The sequence below is a fragment of the Chiloscyllium plagiosum genome, unplaced genomic scaffold (genome assembly GCF_037043375.1).
Source record: "Chiloscyllium plagiosum isolate Xiang-an unplaced genomic scaffold, Cpla_swu_hap1 HiC_scaffold_37, whole genome shotgun sequence".
NCBI classification, from domain to species: Eukaryota; Metazoa; Chordata; class Chondrichthyes; order Orectolobiformes; family Hemiscylliidae; genus Chiloscyllium; species Chiloscyllium plagiosum.
In genome coordinates this window covers 40,298,774-40,314,474 of record NW_028270175.1, presented here as the reverse complement: position 1 = coordinate 40,314,474, position 15,701 = coordinate 40,298,774, and the positions used below count along the sequence as shown (strand labels likewise).

The following is a 15,701-nucleotide window of genomic DNA, read 5'->3' as shown; positions in this document are numbered from 1 at the left end:
TACATTGTTGTGGTATGCGCTCATTAAAAGGTACAGTCACCTTTGCTTATGCCTGGTGACATTTTGTAAATTTGTCTTTGGCATGTGGGCATCATTGGCTAGTACAGTCCTTGGGAAGATGGTGGTGGTGGATCATAAAGACAGGAACGATGTGTGATATAGTTCATTGAGTTAATGGCCCTTCACCTCTTAGACCTGAGTTAAAATTTAGTCTAGTCAGATGGAATAAAAGCCTTTGCTTTTGGTTGTAAGGAATGTTATGAGATCTCATTCCAGCAGTAAGCTCCCACAAATACCAGTGTGATAATGAACAAGTAATCTGTTTGTTTTGTGATGGTAATTGAGGGATAAATTATGTCCAGGGTCACAAAGGATCACTCCCCTGCTCTTGTTCCAAATATTCTAACTGTATGAACAGATTAGACCTCAATGTAATATCTCATTTGAAGGATGTCGCCGCCAACAGGGGGAGGAGCAGCAAGGGAAGCAGAGAGACCTGCACAGAAAAGAAATGAATTAAGGAGGTGAAAGAACACATGAGTCTTCAGGAATAACATGCTGTAACTAGGCTTCACAGAGGACAGTACATGAGGGAACCTTATTTTAATAGGGTGGCAGTGGCCTTTATACTGGTGTTACCTGAATACAAAGAGGGTTGACTTGGAATTTCCTAAAGATAAGGAGGAAGATGAAGAAGAACACAAAGATGCAGTCCACTGAGTTCTGAGACTAAGAACATTACAAGATTCTGCTGAAACACCCAGAGCACTGACACTTCCTCCTTTCATCTGACCCACTTACCCTTAAAATGCCCAACTTCATGAAGAACAACAGCTCATCAAAGTCTATTCAGATACACTCCAGCCTGAATGTGAAGAATGGCTATGCAGCTGATGTCTGCTTCATTTTCCCCTGGGTAAACCCTCCAAGACTCTTCAGTGAGTTTGACTACCTATCCTCATACTTTAAAGTTCCCACTGGAATTAGCAGGTGTTAGAGGCAGTAACACCTCTGACCTCTTCAAACACCAGTATTGTAATGTTTCAAAGTGCTAATGTTCTTGCTGACAGTGATTCTAATCTATTCAATATAGGTAAGGCTTGGTCATCCACCTTTCAAGAGTATAGGAGTTGGGATTTCACTTAACCCCTTCTGAGGGTGCTTGAGATGGTAATGGTGGATGACTGTGGCAAGCTGTGCCCAGTAAGTACGTGGTTGCAGATTGATAAGCTTGGCTTTGTTACAATCCTAATCTAATCAAACATTCCTAGTCTTTCACAAGCAAAATGTTCACCCCAAGGTTAGTGTGCTTTTGCTGATCTGTCCTATTATCATTTCTAGGAAGAAAAGAACAATATTATTCAAGTCTCCTCCAAACTACCATAAAAACTTTCAGTCACTGGGTTTTTGAAGCCAACGCTTTTCAATGTTTAGTTCCTGCTGTCATTAACCTCACAGTATAAACAAACTTCCATTAACACTCCACAATGTTTGCAGTGATCTGCTCTCTGACTTATTTTCCCACCCAACTGCCTCTAGTTTAAAATTCAAATATTAAAAATGACATTTATGGGTAGTCTGCCTTGCTTCTGGTACGACCAAGGGTATTGCTTCAGGGGCTGGAAGAGTAGCTAATTTGCTCATTATTTGGCAGAGAGAACACAGCCGTCCCCTTGCCAAGGAAACCCACGCCATTTGCAGGAAGTGGGCATCACCAACAGCGCTGTTGTATCACACCTTCGCTGAAGTGAAACCCGTGAAGGATTGATTACAGAACCTGGGTGCCCTGCGTAAGGACTGGGAGGTGTTTGAAGGTTCAATCTCCTTTGTGTTTTGTCAGCTAAAGGATATGCAACACCCCAGAACAAAGCTGATCCTCTAAGCAATTCCCAGGTGTATTTTTAAATAATGTTGGCTCCAAGCCACACAAGCAGATATTAAGGTAGGGGACAAAAAAGGCTGTCAAAGAGATAGGTTTGGAGGAACATGTTAAAAAGGAAGAATGGGTTTGAGATGTATGACAGGAACAGATAGGTTGGAACTGGACCCTTCCAACATGAACTCTCTCTCTCACTATGCACTACATTGAAGGCAGTGGCAAATACAAATCTATCCCAAATATTTGTTTTTAAAATTTGGTCTTTGTTTTCATATCTGCTGAAAAGATTTAGACTAATGCTCTTTGATCCACCTTGGGGTGGGTGTTAATCGATCAGTCGGTATCAGTTATAGAGCCATAGAGCACAGAAACAGACCCTTCAGTTCAACTCATCTGTGCTGACCAGACATCCCAATCTGACCTAGTCCCAGTTAGAATTTGCCCCATATCCTTCTAAACCTTTTCTATTGATATACCCAGCCAGGTGCCTTTTAAATGTTGTCATTGTGCAAGCCTCCACCACTTCCTCTGGCAGCTCCTTCCATACACACACCACCCTCTGCTAGTAAAAGTTGCTTTTAAATCTTTCCCCTCTCATCTTAAACTTTATGCATCTAGTTTTGGACTCCCCCCCACCTGGGAAAAAGACCCTGGCTATTTTCCCTATCCATGCCCTTCATGATTTTATAAACCTTTATAAGATCATCCCTCAGCCTCTGATGCTCCAGGGAAAACTAACCCCAAGCCTATTCAGCCTTTCCCTATAACTGAAACCCAGTTGTCCTTTGTTGTGGGTGATAGCTGTTTCCTGTGCACATAAAGCCATTGATTGTATTTTCTAACTGGGTTGTAGAGGTCCTGGCACACTTGCAAGGATGTGTTATGTGGTTTGGTTGGGACTCCTATCTTTCTAGCTGGTCTTAGTTGCTTGCCAGCTTTGATGTCTGAAGGATTCAGAATCACTCCTTGAGAATGCTCCCCAGGTCGTTCTTATTTGCACGATTTTCTCTCCATCCACGGTGGATGTTCCACATTTCCTGAGGTTTTCCTTCACAGAATCGTGTATTGCTGAGAAAAGAAATATTTTGGTGGATCTTTTCATTTTGCCCTTGTCAGGACAAGTCAAGGGGAAAATGAACATTTTTATTTCTTTGTTTGGATGGTTTCTTCATGGCAGTGTAACTACCAGTCAGAGCTCACTTTCCAATCACCCAGGACTCTCCTCGGTCGCAGAAAATGTTTTTTTATTCCTTTGAATTGGAATTCTTGTGGATTGTCTTGATGAGTGAAAGGCAAAAAGACTGACAAAATTTATCTTTTTTCAGCAGCAAGTGTGTTTCAATCAGTAGAGGACAGGTACAATCCCAAGAGATTGAAAAGATATGGTCCATGAATTGTGTGGAAGACCAGAATTGCTAACAAGAAAAATAAAGGTCCAGAACTAGGAAGCTATTGACATCACTTAGAAAAAAAATAATTAGGGCATGTTGGGAATGGGATCAGGAGAAACTGAAATTCTCAAAGTGATCACAGCTCAAAACAACCAGGCATCAGCTCAGAAATGCAAAACATTGTATTTGAACATCAAAAAACACTCTTGAAACCTACAAATAGGATTCTGGTCAGAACAGAAATGAACAGTTAACGCATAGAATTTATTTTGAAGTGGTTTGCCAAAGTTTATTGAGATTGAGTTCAGAACATCATCTTAAAGATGGAATTAACTCCTATGCTATAGTGAAAAATGGCCCAGGAGAAAGTGAGGACTGCAGATGCTGGAGAGTCAGAGTCGAAAAGTGTGGCGCTGGAAAAGCACAGCAGGTCAGGCAGCATCCGAGGAGCAGGAGAATTGACGTTTTGGGCATAAGTATTCCTAATGAAGGCCTTATGCTCGAGATGTTGACTCTCCTGCTCCTCTGATGTTGCCTGACCTGCTGTACATTTCCAGCACCACACTTGAAAAAAGTCGCAGGCTATCCAGTCTTTCTTTATAACTCAAACCATCCATACCTGGCAACATCCTGTTAAATCTCTTCTGAACCCTTTCCAGCTTAATAATGTTATGGAGGGGTCGGTGTTGGACTGGGGTGGACAAAGGTAAAAATCACACAACACCTGGTTATAGTCCAACAGGTTTATTTGGAAGCACTAGCTTTCAGAGTGCTGCTCCTTCATCAGGTAGCTTTGGAAGAGGATCCATAAGACAGAGAATTTATAACAAAACATTACAGTGTCATGCAACTGAAATGATATACTGAACAAACCTAGATTGCTTTTATATTTTTTTGCTATAAATTCTGTGTCTTATGATCTTCTTCCAAAGCTACCTGATGAAGGTGCAGCGCTTCGAAAGTTAGTGCTTCCAAATAAACCTGTTGGATAATAACCTGGTGTTGAGTGATTTTTAACTTCAGCTTAATAATATCCTTCCTGTAACTGGGTAACCAGAACTGGACACAGTATTCCAGAAGAGGCCTCACCAATGTCCAGTACATGACGTCCCAACTCCTAAACTCGAAGGAAGAGCAATGAAGGCAAGTGTGTCAAATGCCCTTTAACCACTCTGTCTATATGTGACGCAAACTTTAAAGAATTATGTACCTGCCACCCCTCGGCCCCTCTATTCTACAGAGCTATCCAAGGCCCTACCATTAATTGTATAAGCCCCACTCTTGCACATTGTACCAAAATGCGAAACCTTGCATTTATCCAGGTTGAACTCCATCTGTCATTTTTCAGCCCGTGACCCATTTGATCAAGATCCCTTTGTAATTTTAAAATATCTTCTTCACTGTTTGATATGCCACCAGTTTTGGTGTTGTCTGCAAACCTGTGCAAGATTTTCAGTGACCTACTCAAAACAGATAAGGGAGTCACTGAAGACCAGTTCTCAGATCAGTTATTTGGAAAAGACGGACAATGACACAAGCAATCTCCATGCTATACACCTTAAAAAGGCAAATGATCTACACTGGGTTTGTGTAATTATTGACTCAGTAAGGTGTCATGAACATTTAGATAGCTCTGTACTGTTTGAACTCAGCAAAATGCTTTTCGAGTTGGTATGTAGAACTCTGGAACACTCCCTGTTGGAGTCAGGGCTTTGGGTCACTCTGTGAACTATTGGAGCTCAGAAGAAGCCATGTGCCACTAATATCTCAGTGAAGCTGTGAATGAGGATGAAAAAAACTCACATGGAATATTTATTTTCTGCACGTGAGCCACCTTAGCGCCCAGGAAACAAATCTAAGCACGGTGCTGGTTTGGTGAAGCTCACTATTTGTGAAAAAATGGAACTGTCCCTTTGAGCAAGTGCTGAAGCGCAGTTTCAAAATCCCAGGGGAATGTTGACCCAGGAAAAGAAAACAAAGATTCAGAATGTTTACAGACCTTGAGGAAATCCATGGCACAATGGAGAAAATTATTTTCATTGAAAGCAAAGAATTGTAAACCCTTTACGAAGGTTTCTTGAGATTTAGTGACTTATCTTGCAACTAATATCTTGGGAGGGCTGTGGCGAGTTTGATGATGAAGCTAATGGGTCTATCAAAGCTGTAGGAGTGTACCCACTGTTTATGTTACTTATATTTGCCTCATTAATTTTGGGATGTTAGAAGTTTATAGTCACAAGATAAGAGAATTGCTGGCTAGGACAGCATTTATTGCCCATTCCAAAGGGCAGGTAAGAGTCAAACACATTGCTGTGGACCTGGAGTCACATGTAGGCCAGACCAGGTAAGGATGGCAGTTTCCATCCCTGAAGGTCATTAGGGAACCAGATGGGTTTTTCCAACAATGGTCTTATGGCCATCAATAGATTTTTAATTCCAGATTTTTACTGAACTCAAACTCCACCATCTGCTGTAGTGGGATTAAAACCGAGGATTCCAGAACATTACCTGGGTCTCTGGATTAATAGTTTAGTGATAATACCACTAGGCTGTCAACACTCCTTACGTATAAGCCATATCTGTTTTTGTTTCAATAAAGTTTGCATGTTTGATTATTTTAATTCAAATAAATGCACTATTTTTTATCAACTAAAAAAAACCTGTCTGACTTGTTTCCAATAACAAAACAGATGTATTCGAAAACCTAGAAAATTGGCCATCTCATCAACCTGGGTAAATTAAAATTTGTTGTGATTAGCAGAGGAGTGGGAGTATGAAGGAACTGGGGCACATATCCAAACTCAACTGTAACATTACCTACAGCCTCCAGGGTTGTGTTACAGTAGGTGAGATTTAGTCAGCATGTTGTGCTGGTCAATGGAGTATCTCCATCTTCTTCAAGCTGATGGTTAGTCTGTAATAATGAGCCACCTTTGAAAAACAGTCCATGTGGGTGAAGTCCATGTTCACAGTGCTTGATATGAGGTGCTAGTCAATCATGTATCATCATCGCTGAACCCTACATTGAGGAATTCCATTATGCCCGCTATTTGTTCTGATGTGGATGTACAACCCATCAACCTTTCCATCAAGTGCAACAATGAATATACTGTCAATCTGCAAATTGGCCAAAAAAAAATACTGGGCTAATTTGTGAGAATGCTTCAGAATGAAGAGGTGAATAAGTAACTGCAAGGTTCAATTCTGTGTTTGACAATAGATCCGAAGGCACACAATTTTGCTTTCAGGATACCGAGGGATAAAGTGAAATATGTAATTATCGAAAATGTGCCGTTCTGCAGTGAATTCTGTTCATCAGGCTATTCTAAAACAAATCAATGGCCTGATGGTTTATATCCTCAGCACTGGGGTAATTAGCAAAGGAGGATTCCTTTAATCCTATCTCTTCCACCTGTTGGCTGATCTGATTCAGATTCAAGCTACCTGTACCTCTCTAGTAAACGCCTTAACTTCAAATAAAAACCCAGTAATTTCAGTTTGAATCTTTCAATTGACTGATTATCAACAGTTTTTTGGAGAGACATTTCCAGATTTCCACTACCTAACGAACAGTTTATATATATTAATTGGCAATGCATTAAATCCATCTGCTGAAGTTATTCATCATGTATCACGTGTATAATGTGTAAATACAAAATGCACATTTTATACTTAAAAATTCAACCCAGCTTGAAAAGTATAGATGTGATAAATTAAGAGGCAGCAAAGTATGTCTGTTAAATAATTCTGAAGTAAATGAAGTGATTGTAATGTTCTGTTTAATATTGGTCTGCATTGGGATTTTCAGTTTTCTTTATTCTTTCAAGGGTGTTGCTGGCAAGACCAACATTTATTACCTGTCTCCAATTGCCCTTTGAACTGAGTTGCATTGCTTGGCCATTCTAGAGTCAACCACATTGCTGTGGGTCTGGAGTCACATTTAGGCCAGACAGGGTATGGGCGGCAGATTTCCGTCCTTCAAGGACATTAGTGAACCAGATGAGTTTTTACAAGTGGTGGTAATTTTACGGTCACCAATGCTGAGATTAGCTTTCCATTCCAGCTTTACGATTAGAATTCATTAAATCTCTGCAATTAAGAGTCTAATAAGGACCATTGTCGATTGTTGGAAAAACCCATCTGGTTCACTAATGTCCTTCAGGGAAGGAAACTGCCGTGTGTACCTGGTCTGGACTACATGTAATTGCGGACACATTGCAAAATGGTTGGCTCGTATCTGTCCTCCGGGATGGGGAATACATGTTGGCCTAGTCTAATCCCATGAATGAATAAAAACTGAATTTAAACTCCATCACGTTCCATGGTGGGACTTGAACCCACAGTCTTAGAGTACAGGCCTAGGGAGGGTCTCTGGATTATTGGCCAGTGGCATTACCACAATGCCACCATCTCCCTACCCACCCCCCTGCGCACCCGCCCCGTCAGCTCCTTTGGCGTTCAAGTTAATTCCTTTTTGGAAGATGCAGAGTAATAATAAAACATTGAGAATATGTGGTCCTGCAGTCTCACCTGTTGGGATTCATATTGAAGGACAGTGGACATGAAGCCCACAAACCTCCATCTGTTGCTTTTCCAAACGTGAATTGGAAGAACCCAAGAAATCAGATGTGACTTTCTGATTTGTGCTCCTGATAGAGAATTGGCATCTGTCACCAAAATTGGAGGTGTAGTGGACAGCGAAGAGGATTACCTCAGATTACAACAGGATCTGGATCAGAGGGGTCAATGGGCTGAGAAGTGGCAGATGGAGTTTAATTCAGATAAATGCGAGGTGCTGCATTTTGGGAAAGCAAATCTTAGCAGGACTTATACACTTAATGGTAAGGTCCTAGGGAGTGTTGCTGAACAAAAAGACCTTGGAGTGCAGGTTCATAGCTCCTTGAAAGTGGAGTTGCAGGTAGATAGGATAGTGAAGAAGGCGTTTAGTATGCTTTCCTTTATTGATCAGAGTATTGAGTACAGGAGTCGGGAGGTCATGTTGTGGCTGTACAGGACATTGGTTAGGCCACTGTTAGAATATTGCATGCAATTCTGGTCTCCTTCCTATCGGAAAGATGTTGTGAAACTTGAAAGGGTTCAGAAAAGATTTACAAGGATGTTGCTGGGGTTGGATGATTTGAGCTACAGGGAGAGGCTGAACAGGCTGGAGCTGTTTTCCCTGGAGCGTCGGAGGATGAGGAGTGACCTTATAGAAGTTTACAAAATTATGAGGGGCATGGATAGGATAAATAGACAAAGTCTTTTCCCTGGGATCGGGGAATCCAGAACTAGAGGGCATAGGTTTAGGGTGAGAGGGGAAAGATATAAAAGAGACCTAAGGGGCAACTTTTTCATGCAGAGGGTGGTACGTGTATGGAATGAGCTGCCAGAGGATGTGGTGGATGCTGGTACAACTGCAACATTTAAGAGGCATTTGGATGGGTATATGAATAGGAAGGGTTTGGAGGGAGATGGGCTGGCTGCTGGCAGGTGGGACTAGATTGGGTTGGGATATCTGGTTGGCGTGGACAGGTTGGATCGAAGGGTCTGTTTCCATGCTGTACATCTCAGTGACTCTATGACTCTATGGTGTGGACAATGCTGTGTGGAGCTCAGCAGGCGCTAATGGAACTTTCAGCTCCCTCAAAACCGGAAAGGTTTTTTTCAATTCTGAGATGTTAATCAGATTAACTAGTAAAATCCAACTGAGGCAGCAAAACAACAATGTGTTTTCTTTGTTACAAAAAGATACTCAACATAACGGAGAGACTTCTTTTACCTCAGGGTGACCCAGGCAGCCCTTTGAACTGTTTTGGTAGTGATGGTAGATGGTACGTCAATGGAGTGGGGAGCTTCACAGGGTCCTACCCATGTAACACAGCGAGGAAGCCCACTGTCTACACTCGGATATCTGCCTTCAACAGCTGGATCAATGATGTAAGTCCATCTTTAAGCATCATTTTGCCTGATTTACATTTCTCTGCTTCAAGTAAACTGTGAATATAAAATTAGCTCAGCCTTATTGAGCAATTAGACGATGATGAATTGATAGTCCATTTGAACGTTTGATATAAAAACCAAAAGAAGTGATGATGCTGTAAATTAGAAACAAAAAACAGAAATTGCTGGAAAAGCTCAGCGAGTCTGGAAGCAGCTGGAGAGAAATTGGAGTTCACATTTTGAACTGAGTGACAATGTGTTTTGTCCTAAGTATTACAAAATCCCTACAATGTGGAAGCAGGCCTTTCAGCCCCATATCAAGCTTCCGAAAAGCACCCCACCCAGACCCACCCATCCCTGTTACCCTACATTTCCCATGGCTAGCTCACATAGTCTGCATACTACGGGCAATTTATCATGGTCAATTCACCTAACCTGCACATCTTTGGACTGTGGTTGGAGACCCACACAGACACGGGGAGAATGTGCAAACTCCACACAGTCCCCTGAGACTGGAATTGGACCCAGATCCCTGCTGCTGTGAGACAGCAATGCTAACCACTGAGGCACCATGCCACTCAAAGGTATGGTCTTTAAAACGAAACATTCCTTCAAGGTTCAAATACTCCAAAAGGTCTGAAAGAATTGTGGATGCTGGAAATCAGAAACAAAAACAGAAATGGCTGGAGAAACTCAGCAGGTCTGGAGGCATCTGTGGCAAGGCAGCAGAGTTAATGTTTCTGGTCCAATGACCCTTCTTGAGAACTCTAAAAGGTCAGTCAACTGTAGATAACAAAGGAAGTTATTGACTATGTAAGATTAAATAGAAGGATTTATAAAGTCACCATAAATATTCGTAAATCTGAGGATCAGGAGGTTTATAGAAAACAGCAAAAGGTGACCAAGAAATTCATAAGGAAAGTGATATTAGAATATGGATACAATCTACAAAAAACCCAATGAAAATGGACTGTGTAAAAAAGAATCATTTGGTTAAGACAAATGTGGATCCATTAAAAGCAGTGTTAGAGGAATTTATGATGTCACATCTTTCTCTTTTATTTATTAATGAGATATAGGAGTCATGGAGTCATAGAGATGTACAGCATGGAAACAGACCCTTCGGTCCAACTAGTCCATGCCGACCAGATATCTCAGCCTAATCTAGTCCTATTTGCCAGCACCTGACCCATATGCCTCTAAACCCTTCCTATTCATATACCCATCCTGATGTTTCTTAAATGTTGTAACTGTACCAGCCTCCACCACTTTCTTTGGCAGCTCATTCCATAAACGCACCACCTTCTGCGTGAAAAAGTTGCCCCTTATGTCCCTTTTAAATCTTTACCCCTCTCACCCTAAACCCTAAGCCTTCTAGTTCTGGACTCCCATACCACAGGGAAAAGACTTAGTCACTCACAAGACTCACACTTATTGCTCATCCTTAATTGCCCTTGAACTGAGGGTCTTGCTTGACCCTTTCAGAGGACAGTTAAGAGCTAACCAATTTACCGTGGGTCTCAGCTGATTATGAGTGGGGCATTTCTTACCCTAAAGGGCATTAGTGGATTGGGTTTGGTTGGTATTCCAAGGTCTGCTGTGCTGGGATTTGAACCCATTATCTCTAAGCATTAGCTTCGGCCTCTGGAGTATTAGTTCAGTGACTATTGCCCCCTTATAGTAGACGCTGCTAAGGGAATCAGTGAATATGGAGTCATTGCAGGAAGGTATAGTTGAGGTTGATCCAACTGGCCCAAAGACAAGTCCACGGGTGACAATGCAGCCAGCGAGCACATTGTTCAAAATGCAGGTGGGTGTAACTAACAGCTTTTGTAACAAGCTGCTTGTCCAATCAGAGGCTTTAGTCCATTTGCAATAACTGTTGGAGAGAAACAGCCCGTCCAATGGGAGGAAGTAGTGAGTGCACCAATCAGGCTGAGGTCCTAAGCCATGCCTTTGAATCTGTGTGGTAGAGAACAGAAGGGATTCAGGGGTGGAACGGAAATGGATTGCTCTCTGATCATCACGAGGAGAGTCAGGGTGCAATGGGCCTTCGGGGGAGGAAGAAGTTTGGGTGACAGCTTCCCAGAGCTGAGGAGGGAGGAGAATGAACAGAATGTGAGTCAGATGGGCTGTGAGCGGAGGGGAGGGGTGAGGGTAAGAGTCAGGCAGGCTGCTGGAAGAGGGGGTGAGGGAGGCTGCTGGGAGAGGGGGTGAGGGTGAGAGTCAGGCAAGCTGCTGGGAGAGGGGATGTGGCAGGCTGCTGGAAGAGGGGGTGAGGGAGGCTGCTGGGAGAGGGGGTGAGGGAGGCTGCTGGGAGAGGGGGTGAGGGAAGCTGCTGGGAGAGGGGGTGAGGGAGGCTGCTGGGAGAGGGGGAGAGCAGGTGTGAGAGGCTACTGGGGGCGGGCTGGTGGGAGAGTCAGGCAGGCTGCTGGGAGAGGGGATGTGGCAGGCTGCTGGGAGAGGGGGTGAGGGAGGCTGCTGGGAGAGGGGGTGAGGGAGGCTGCTGGGAGAGGGGGTGAGGGAGGTTGCTGGGAGAGGGGGTGAGGGAGGCTGCTGGGAGAGGGGGTGAGGGAAGCTGCTGGAAGAGGGGGTGAGGGTGAGAGTCAGGCAGGCTGCTGGGAGAGCAGGTGTGAGAGGCTACTGGGGGTGGGCTGGTGGGAGAGTCAGGCAGGCTGCTGGGAGAGGGGGTGTAGGAGGCTGCTGGGAGAGAGGGTGAAGGTAAGAGTCATGCAGGCTGCTGGGAGAGGGGGTGAGGGTGGGAGTCAGGCAGGCTGCTGGGAGAGGGACGTGAGGGTCAGGCAGACTGCTGGAAGGGGGGGCGTGAGGGTTAGGCAGACTGCTGGGAGAGGCATTGAGGGTGAGAGAGGTTGCTGGGAGAGGGTGAGAGTCAGGCAAGCTGCTGGAGAGAGGCATTGAGGTTGAGTGAAGCTGCTGGGAGAAGGCCAGGGAGATGGAGGTTGGGTGTGTGAGACTAGAGTGAAAGGTGGCTGTGTAAGTGGCTGTATGTTGCAGGTTCTTGCGAGTGGGGGTGATGTGTACACCAACTGGGAAGGAAGTGGAACGGGGTTGCTTGTGGAGAATGACAGTGACTTTCTAGTTTAGAGGTCAATGGGACCAAGCCAAACACATCCCACACCCACATTGCCCCCATCATCCAACAATAAAGCAGCAACCTGCTTCTAATTCCCACCTTCATGCGAATTGTACAAAGTCCACTCGGAGTGTGGCTGACCATAGACAAACCAAGGTCAGTCAATATTAATCCAACTCAGACCTGGACCCCATCCTCTTCCTTGGCAATCAGATCTTGGGGCCTAATCTTTTTCCTTCTGCACCCCTTCCTCCAACAGAAAGACTACTCAGTGTTTTGATTAGTCAGCTCACTCGCATAACTCTTTTCAATGACTGTTTTTTTGTTAATTACACTCCACTAATTAATTAATTGCTCTGGAATTGTTTGTCCAATGAAAATCTTATCTGCTGTGTGCCTTTTCGAAATTTGCTAATTACACCATCTCACCAGTGATAGAAAAATTGAGGCGTGACACCCCCATGTGAAAAGGTGGAACCCTGAGGTAAGTGATCAGCCATAATGATGGGCCGGATGGACTACTTCTGTTCCTATTTCTTAGGTGTAGAGAAGTCAGAGTGCTTGAAAACATTGGTCTTCTTGTTTAAATGCTTAGAAAAATATTGAGGATCTGGCCTGAATAGTATTTAAGACTTTGCTCTCGCACTGGGATTCATTGTTATCTTCAGAAGTGAAGACCTAGCAGGAAGCTGCACTGGTATCAATAAGAAGATCTCAGACTTCAGTAATTGGCTGTTCAGATTATTTAATTATTCTGATGATCCATGCTGCCGGTTGAATTTTGGGAGTTGCCTTCTTCATAACTGTGTATTTCCATATCCCGGCCATTTTGTTTCGCAACCACAATAAGCAGGTGCTTTTAAAAGGTCCTAACCTCTTTAATGGATTTGCAAAATCCATTAAAAATCTTCAGACTTCTAATATTCCGTTCACTTCAGTTCTGTTGAGAGTCATAGAGTCCTCCAACATGGAAACAGGCCCTTTGGCTGGCATAGACCACTTTGGGCCAATGTCCATTCACACTAACCCCATTTCCCTGCACTCAGCCCATATCCTTCTAAACCTTTCCTATCCTTGTATTTGTCATGCCTTGTACATTCGTTGATCATTGATAGAGTTAACTAACAGTAATGGGCCCAACACCGACATCAGAGACACTCCACTAGTCACAGGCCTCCAAACATCCTTCCCTGTTACCCTCTGCTTCCTACCATCAAGCCAATTGTATATCCAATTTGTCAGTGTATTTGTCCAAATGCCTGTTAAATGTTAATGTACCTGCCTCAACCACTTCCGCTGGCAGCTCATTCCATAAGCATACACCCTCTGTGTAAAAAAAGTTGCCCCTCAGGTTCCCTTTTGTTCTTTCCCCTCTAATGTTAAACTGATGCCCCCTAGTCCTCGATTCCCCCACCCTCGGAAAATGACTGTGCACTCACTCTATCCATGCCTCTCATGATATTTTACACTTCTATAAGATTCCCCCTCATTCTAGTCTGCTCTAAAGAAAAATGCCCTAGCTTGTCCAACTTCTCCTTATAACTCAGACCACTGAGTCCTGGCAAAATCCTTCTGAATGGTTTCTTCTGAAATCTTTCCAGTTTAAAACAGTTAAATAACAACACCTTCCAATAGCAAGGTGACCAAAACTGGACACAATACTCTAGGTTGGGCTTCACCAACATCCTGTACAACTGCGACATACCTTCCCAACTTCTATACTCAATGCCCTGACTGATAAAGGCCAGTGTGCCAAAAGCCTTCTTCACTACCCTGTCTATCGGTGACTCCATTTTTAGAGAACCATGCACCTGAACTCCAAGGCCCCTCTGTTCCACTACACACCTTAAGGACCTACTATTCATCATGACAGTTTTACCTTGATTTGACTTTCCAAAATGCAAGACCTCGCACTTATCTATATTAAACTCCATTTGCTATTTCTTGGCCCACTTCTCCAGTTGACCAAGGTCCTGCTGAAATTTCTGATAACCTTCCTCACTGTCCACAATGCCGTCTATTTTAGTGTCACCTGCAAAATTACTAATCATGCCTTGTACATTCGTTGATCATTTGTATAGATGCCAAACAGCAATGGGCCCAACACTGACACCAGAGATACTCCACTTGTCACAGGCCTCCAATGTGACAACCATCCTTTCACTATTACCCTTTGCTTCCTATCATCAAGCCAATTGTGTATCCAATTTGCCAGCTCCCTTTGGATTCCATGAGATCTAACCTACCAGAACAGCCTACCATGCGGAACCTTATCAAAGGCCTTACTGAAATCCATATAGACCACGTCTACCACCCTGCCCTTGTCAACCTTCATCACTTCATCAAAAACTCTAACAAATCTGTGAGGCATGATCTCCCATACACAAAGCCATGCTGACTACTCCTAATTAAACCCTGTCTTTCCAAATGCATGTATATCTTATCGTGCAGAATCTTCTCAAGTAACTTGCCTACCACAGATGTTAAGCTTACTAGTCTATCGTACTCTTTGCAGCCCTTCGTGAATAAGGGCACAACATTTGCTACCCTCTTCTGGGACCTCACCTGTGGCGAACGATGACTCGAAAATATCAGCCAAGACCCCTGCAATTTCTTCTCTCGCCTCTTGCAGTGTTTTTGGGTCAGGAGCAGGAGATTTATCCACCTTCATACATTCTAATACATCCACCATCTCCTCTACTGAGATCTGGGCTGTCCCCAAGATATCACCACTAGCATCCCCAAGTTTCCAAGTCTTTATGTCTTTCCCCACGGTAAACACAGCAGAGAAATATTCATTGAGGACCTTACCCATCTCCTGCAGTTTTACACATATATGTCCACTTTGGTCCTTGAGGAGTCGGAGTGTCTCTCTAGTTATTCTTTTCCTTTTAATATTGTGATGATGCTGTTCCTTTTACAAGGTTACGTTGTCCTTGATTTTTTTTCAGAGGGTTTGTAAATCAAGACACTCTGGGAGATCTAGGTTTGAAGGGTTTTAGGGCCAGTTTGATTATAGCTTTCTGATCAAAGCCTCAATATCTCTTATCATCCAGGGTTCCCTATTCCTGTCAACCTTACCTTTCACCCTCACAGGAACATATAGACTTTGAACTCTAGCTATGTCACTTTTAAAGGCCTCCCACTTGCTGGAGGTCCCTTTGCCTGCAAACAAACTACTCTAGTCAATCCTTGCAAGTTCCTGTCTAATTCTATCAAAATTCGCCTTGCCCTAATCTGGCACTTGAACCCGTGGACCAGTTTTGTCCCTCTCCATAACTATGAAGTGCTCTCCCACTGTCACTTCAGTCACCTGGCCGGCCCTATTTCCCAAGAGTTGGTCGTGGTTTGCCTTTCCTGAGTAGGACCAAGTAGGGGGATGGCATGGTGCTAGCAC

At 43.6% G+C, this 15,701-nt stretch overlaps 1 protein-coding gene across 2 annotated transcripts in view; it reads left to right on the top strand.

Annotated features, from left to right (window-relative positions):
• LOC122540126 (proproteinase E-like) overlaps positions 1-15,701 on the top strand; it is an 85,073-nt gene that overhangs the window by 57,763 nt on the left and 11,609 nt on the right. For both annotated transcript variants that reach the window (XM_087980720.1, XM_043675433.2), the window contains one exon: positions 9,055-9,207. In XM_087980720.1, the coding sequence (XP_087836846.1) occupies positions 9,055-9,207 (153 nt within the window). The remainder of the gene's footprint in view (positions 1-9,054; positions 9,208-15,701) is intronic.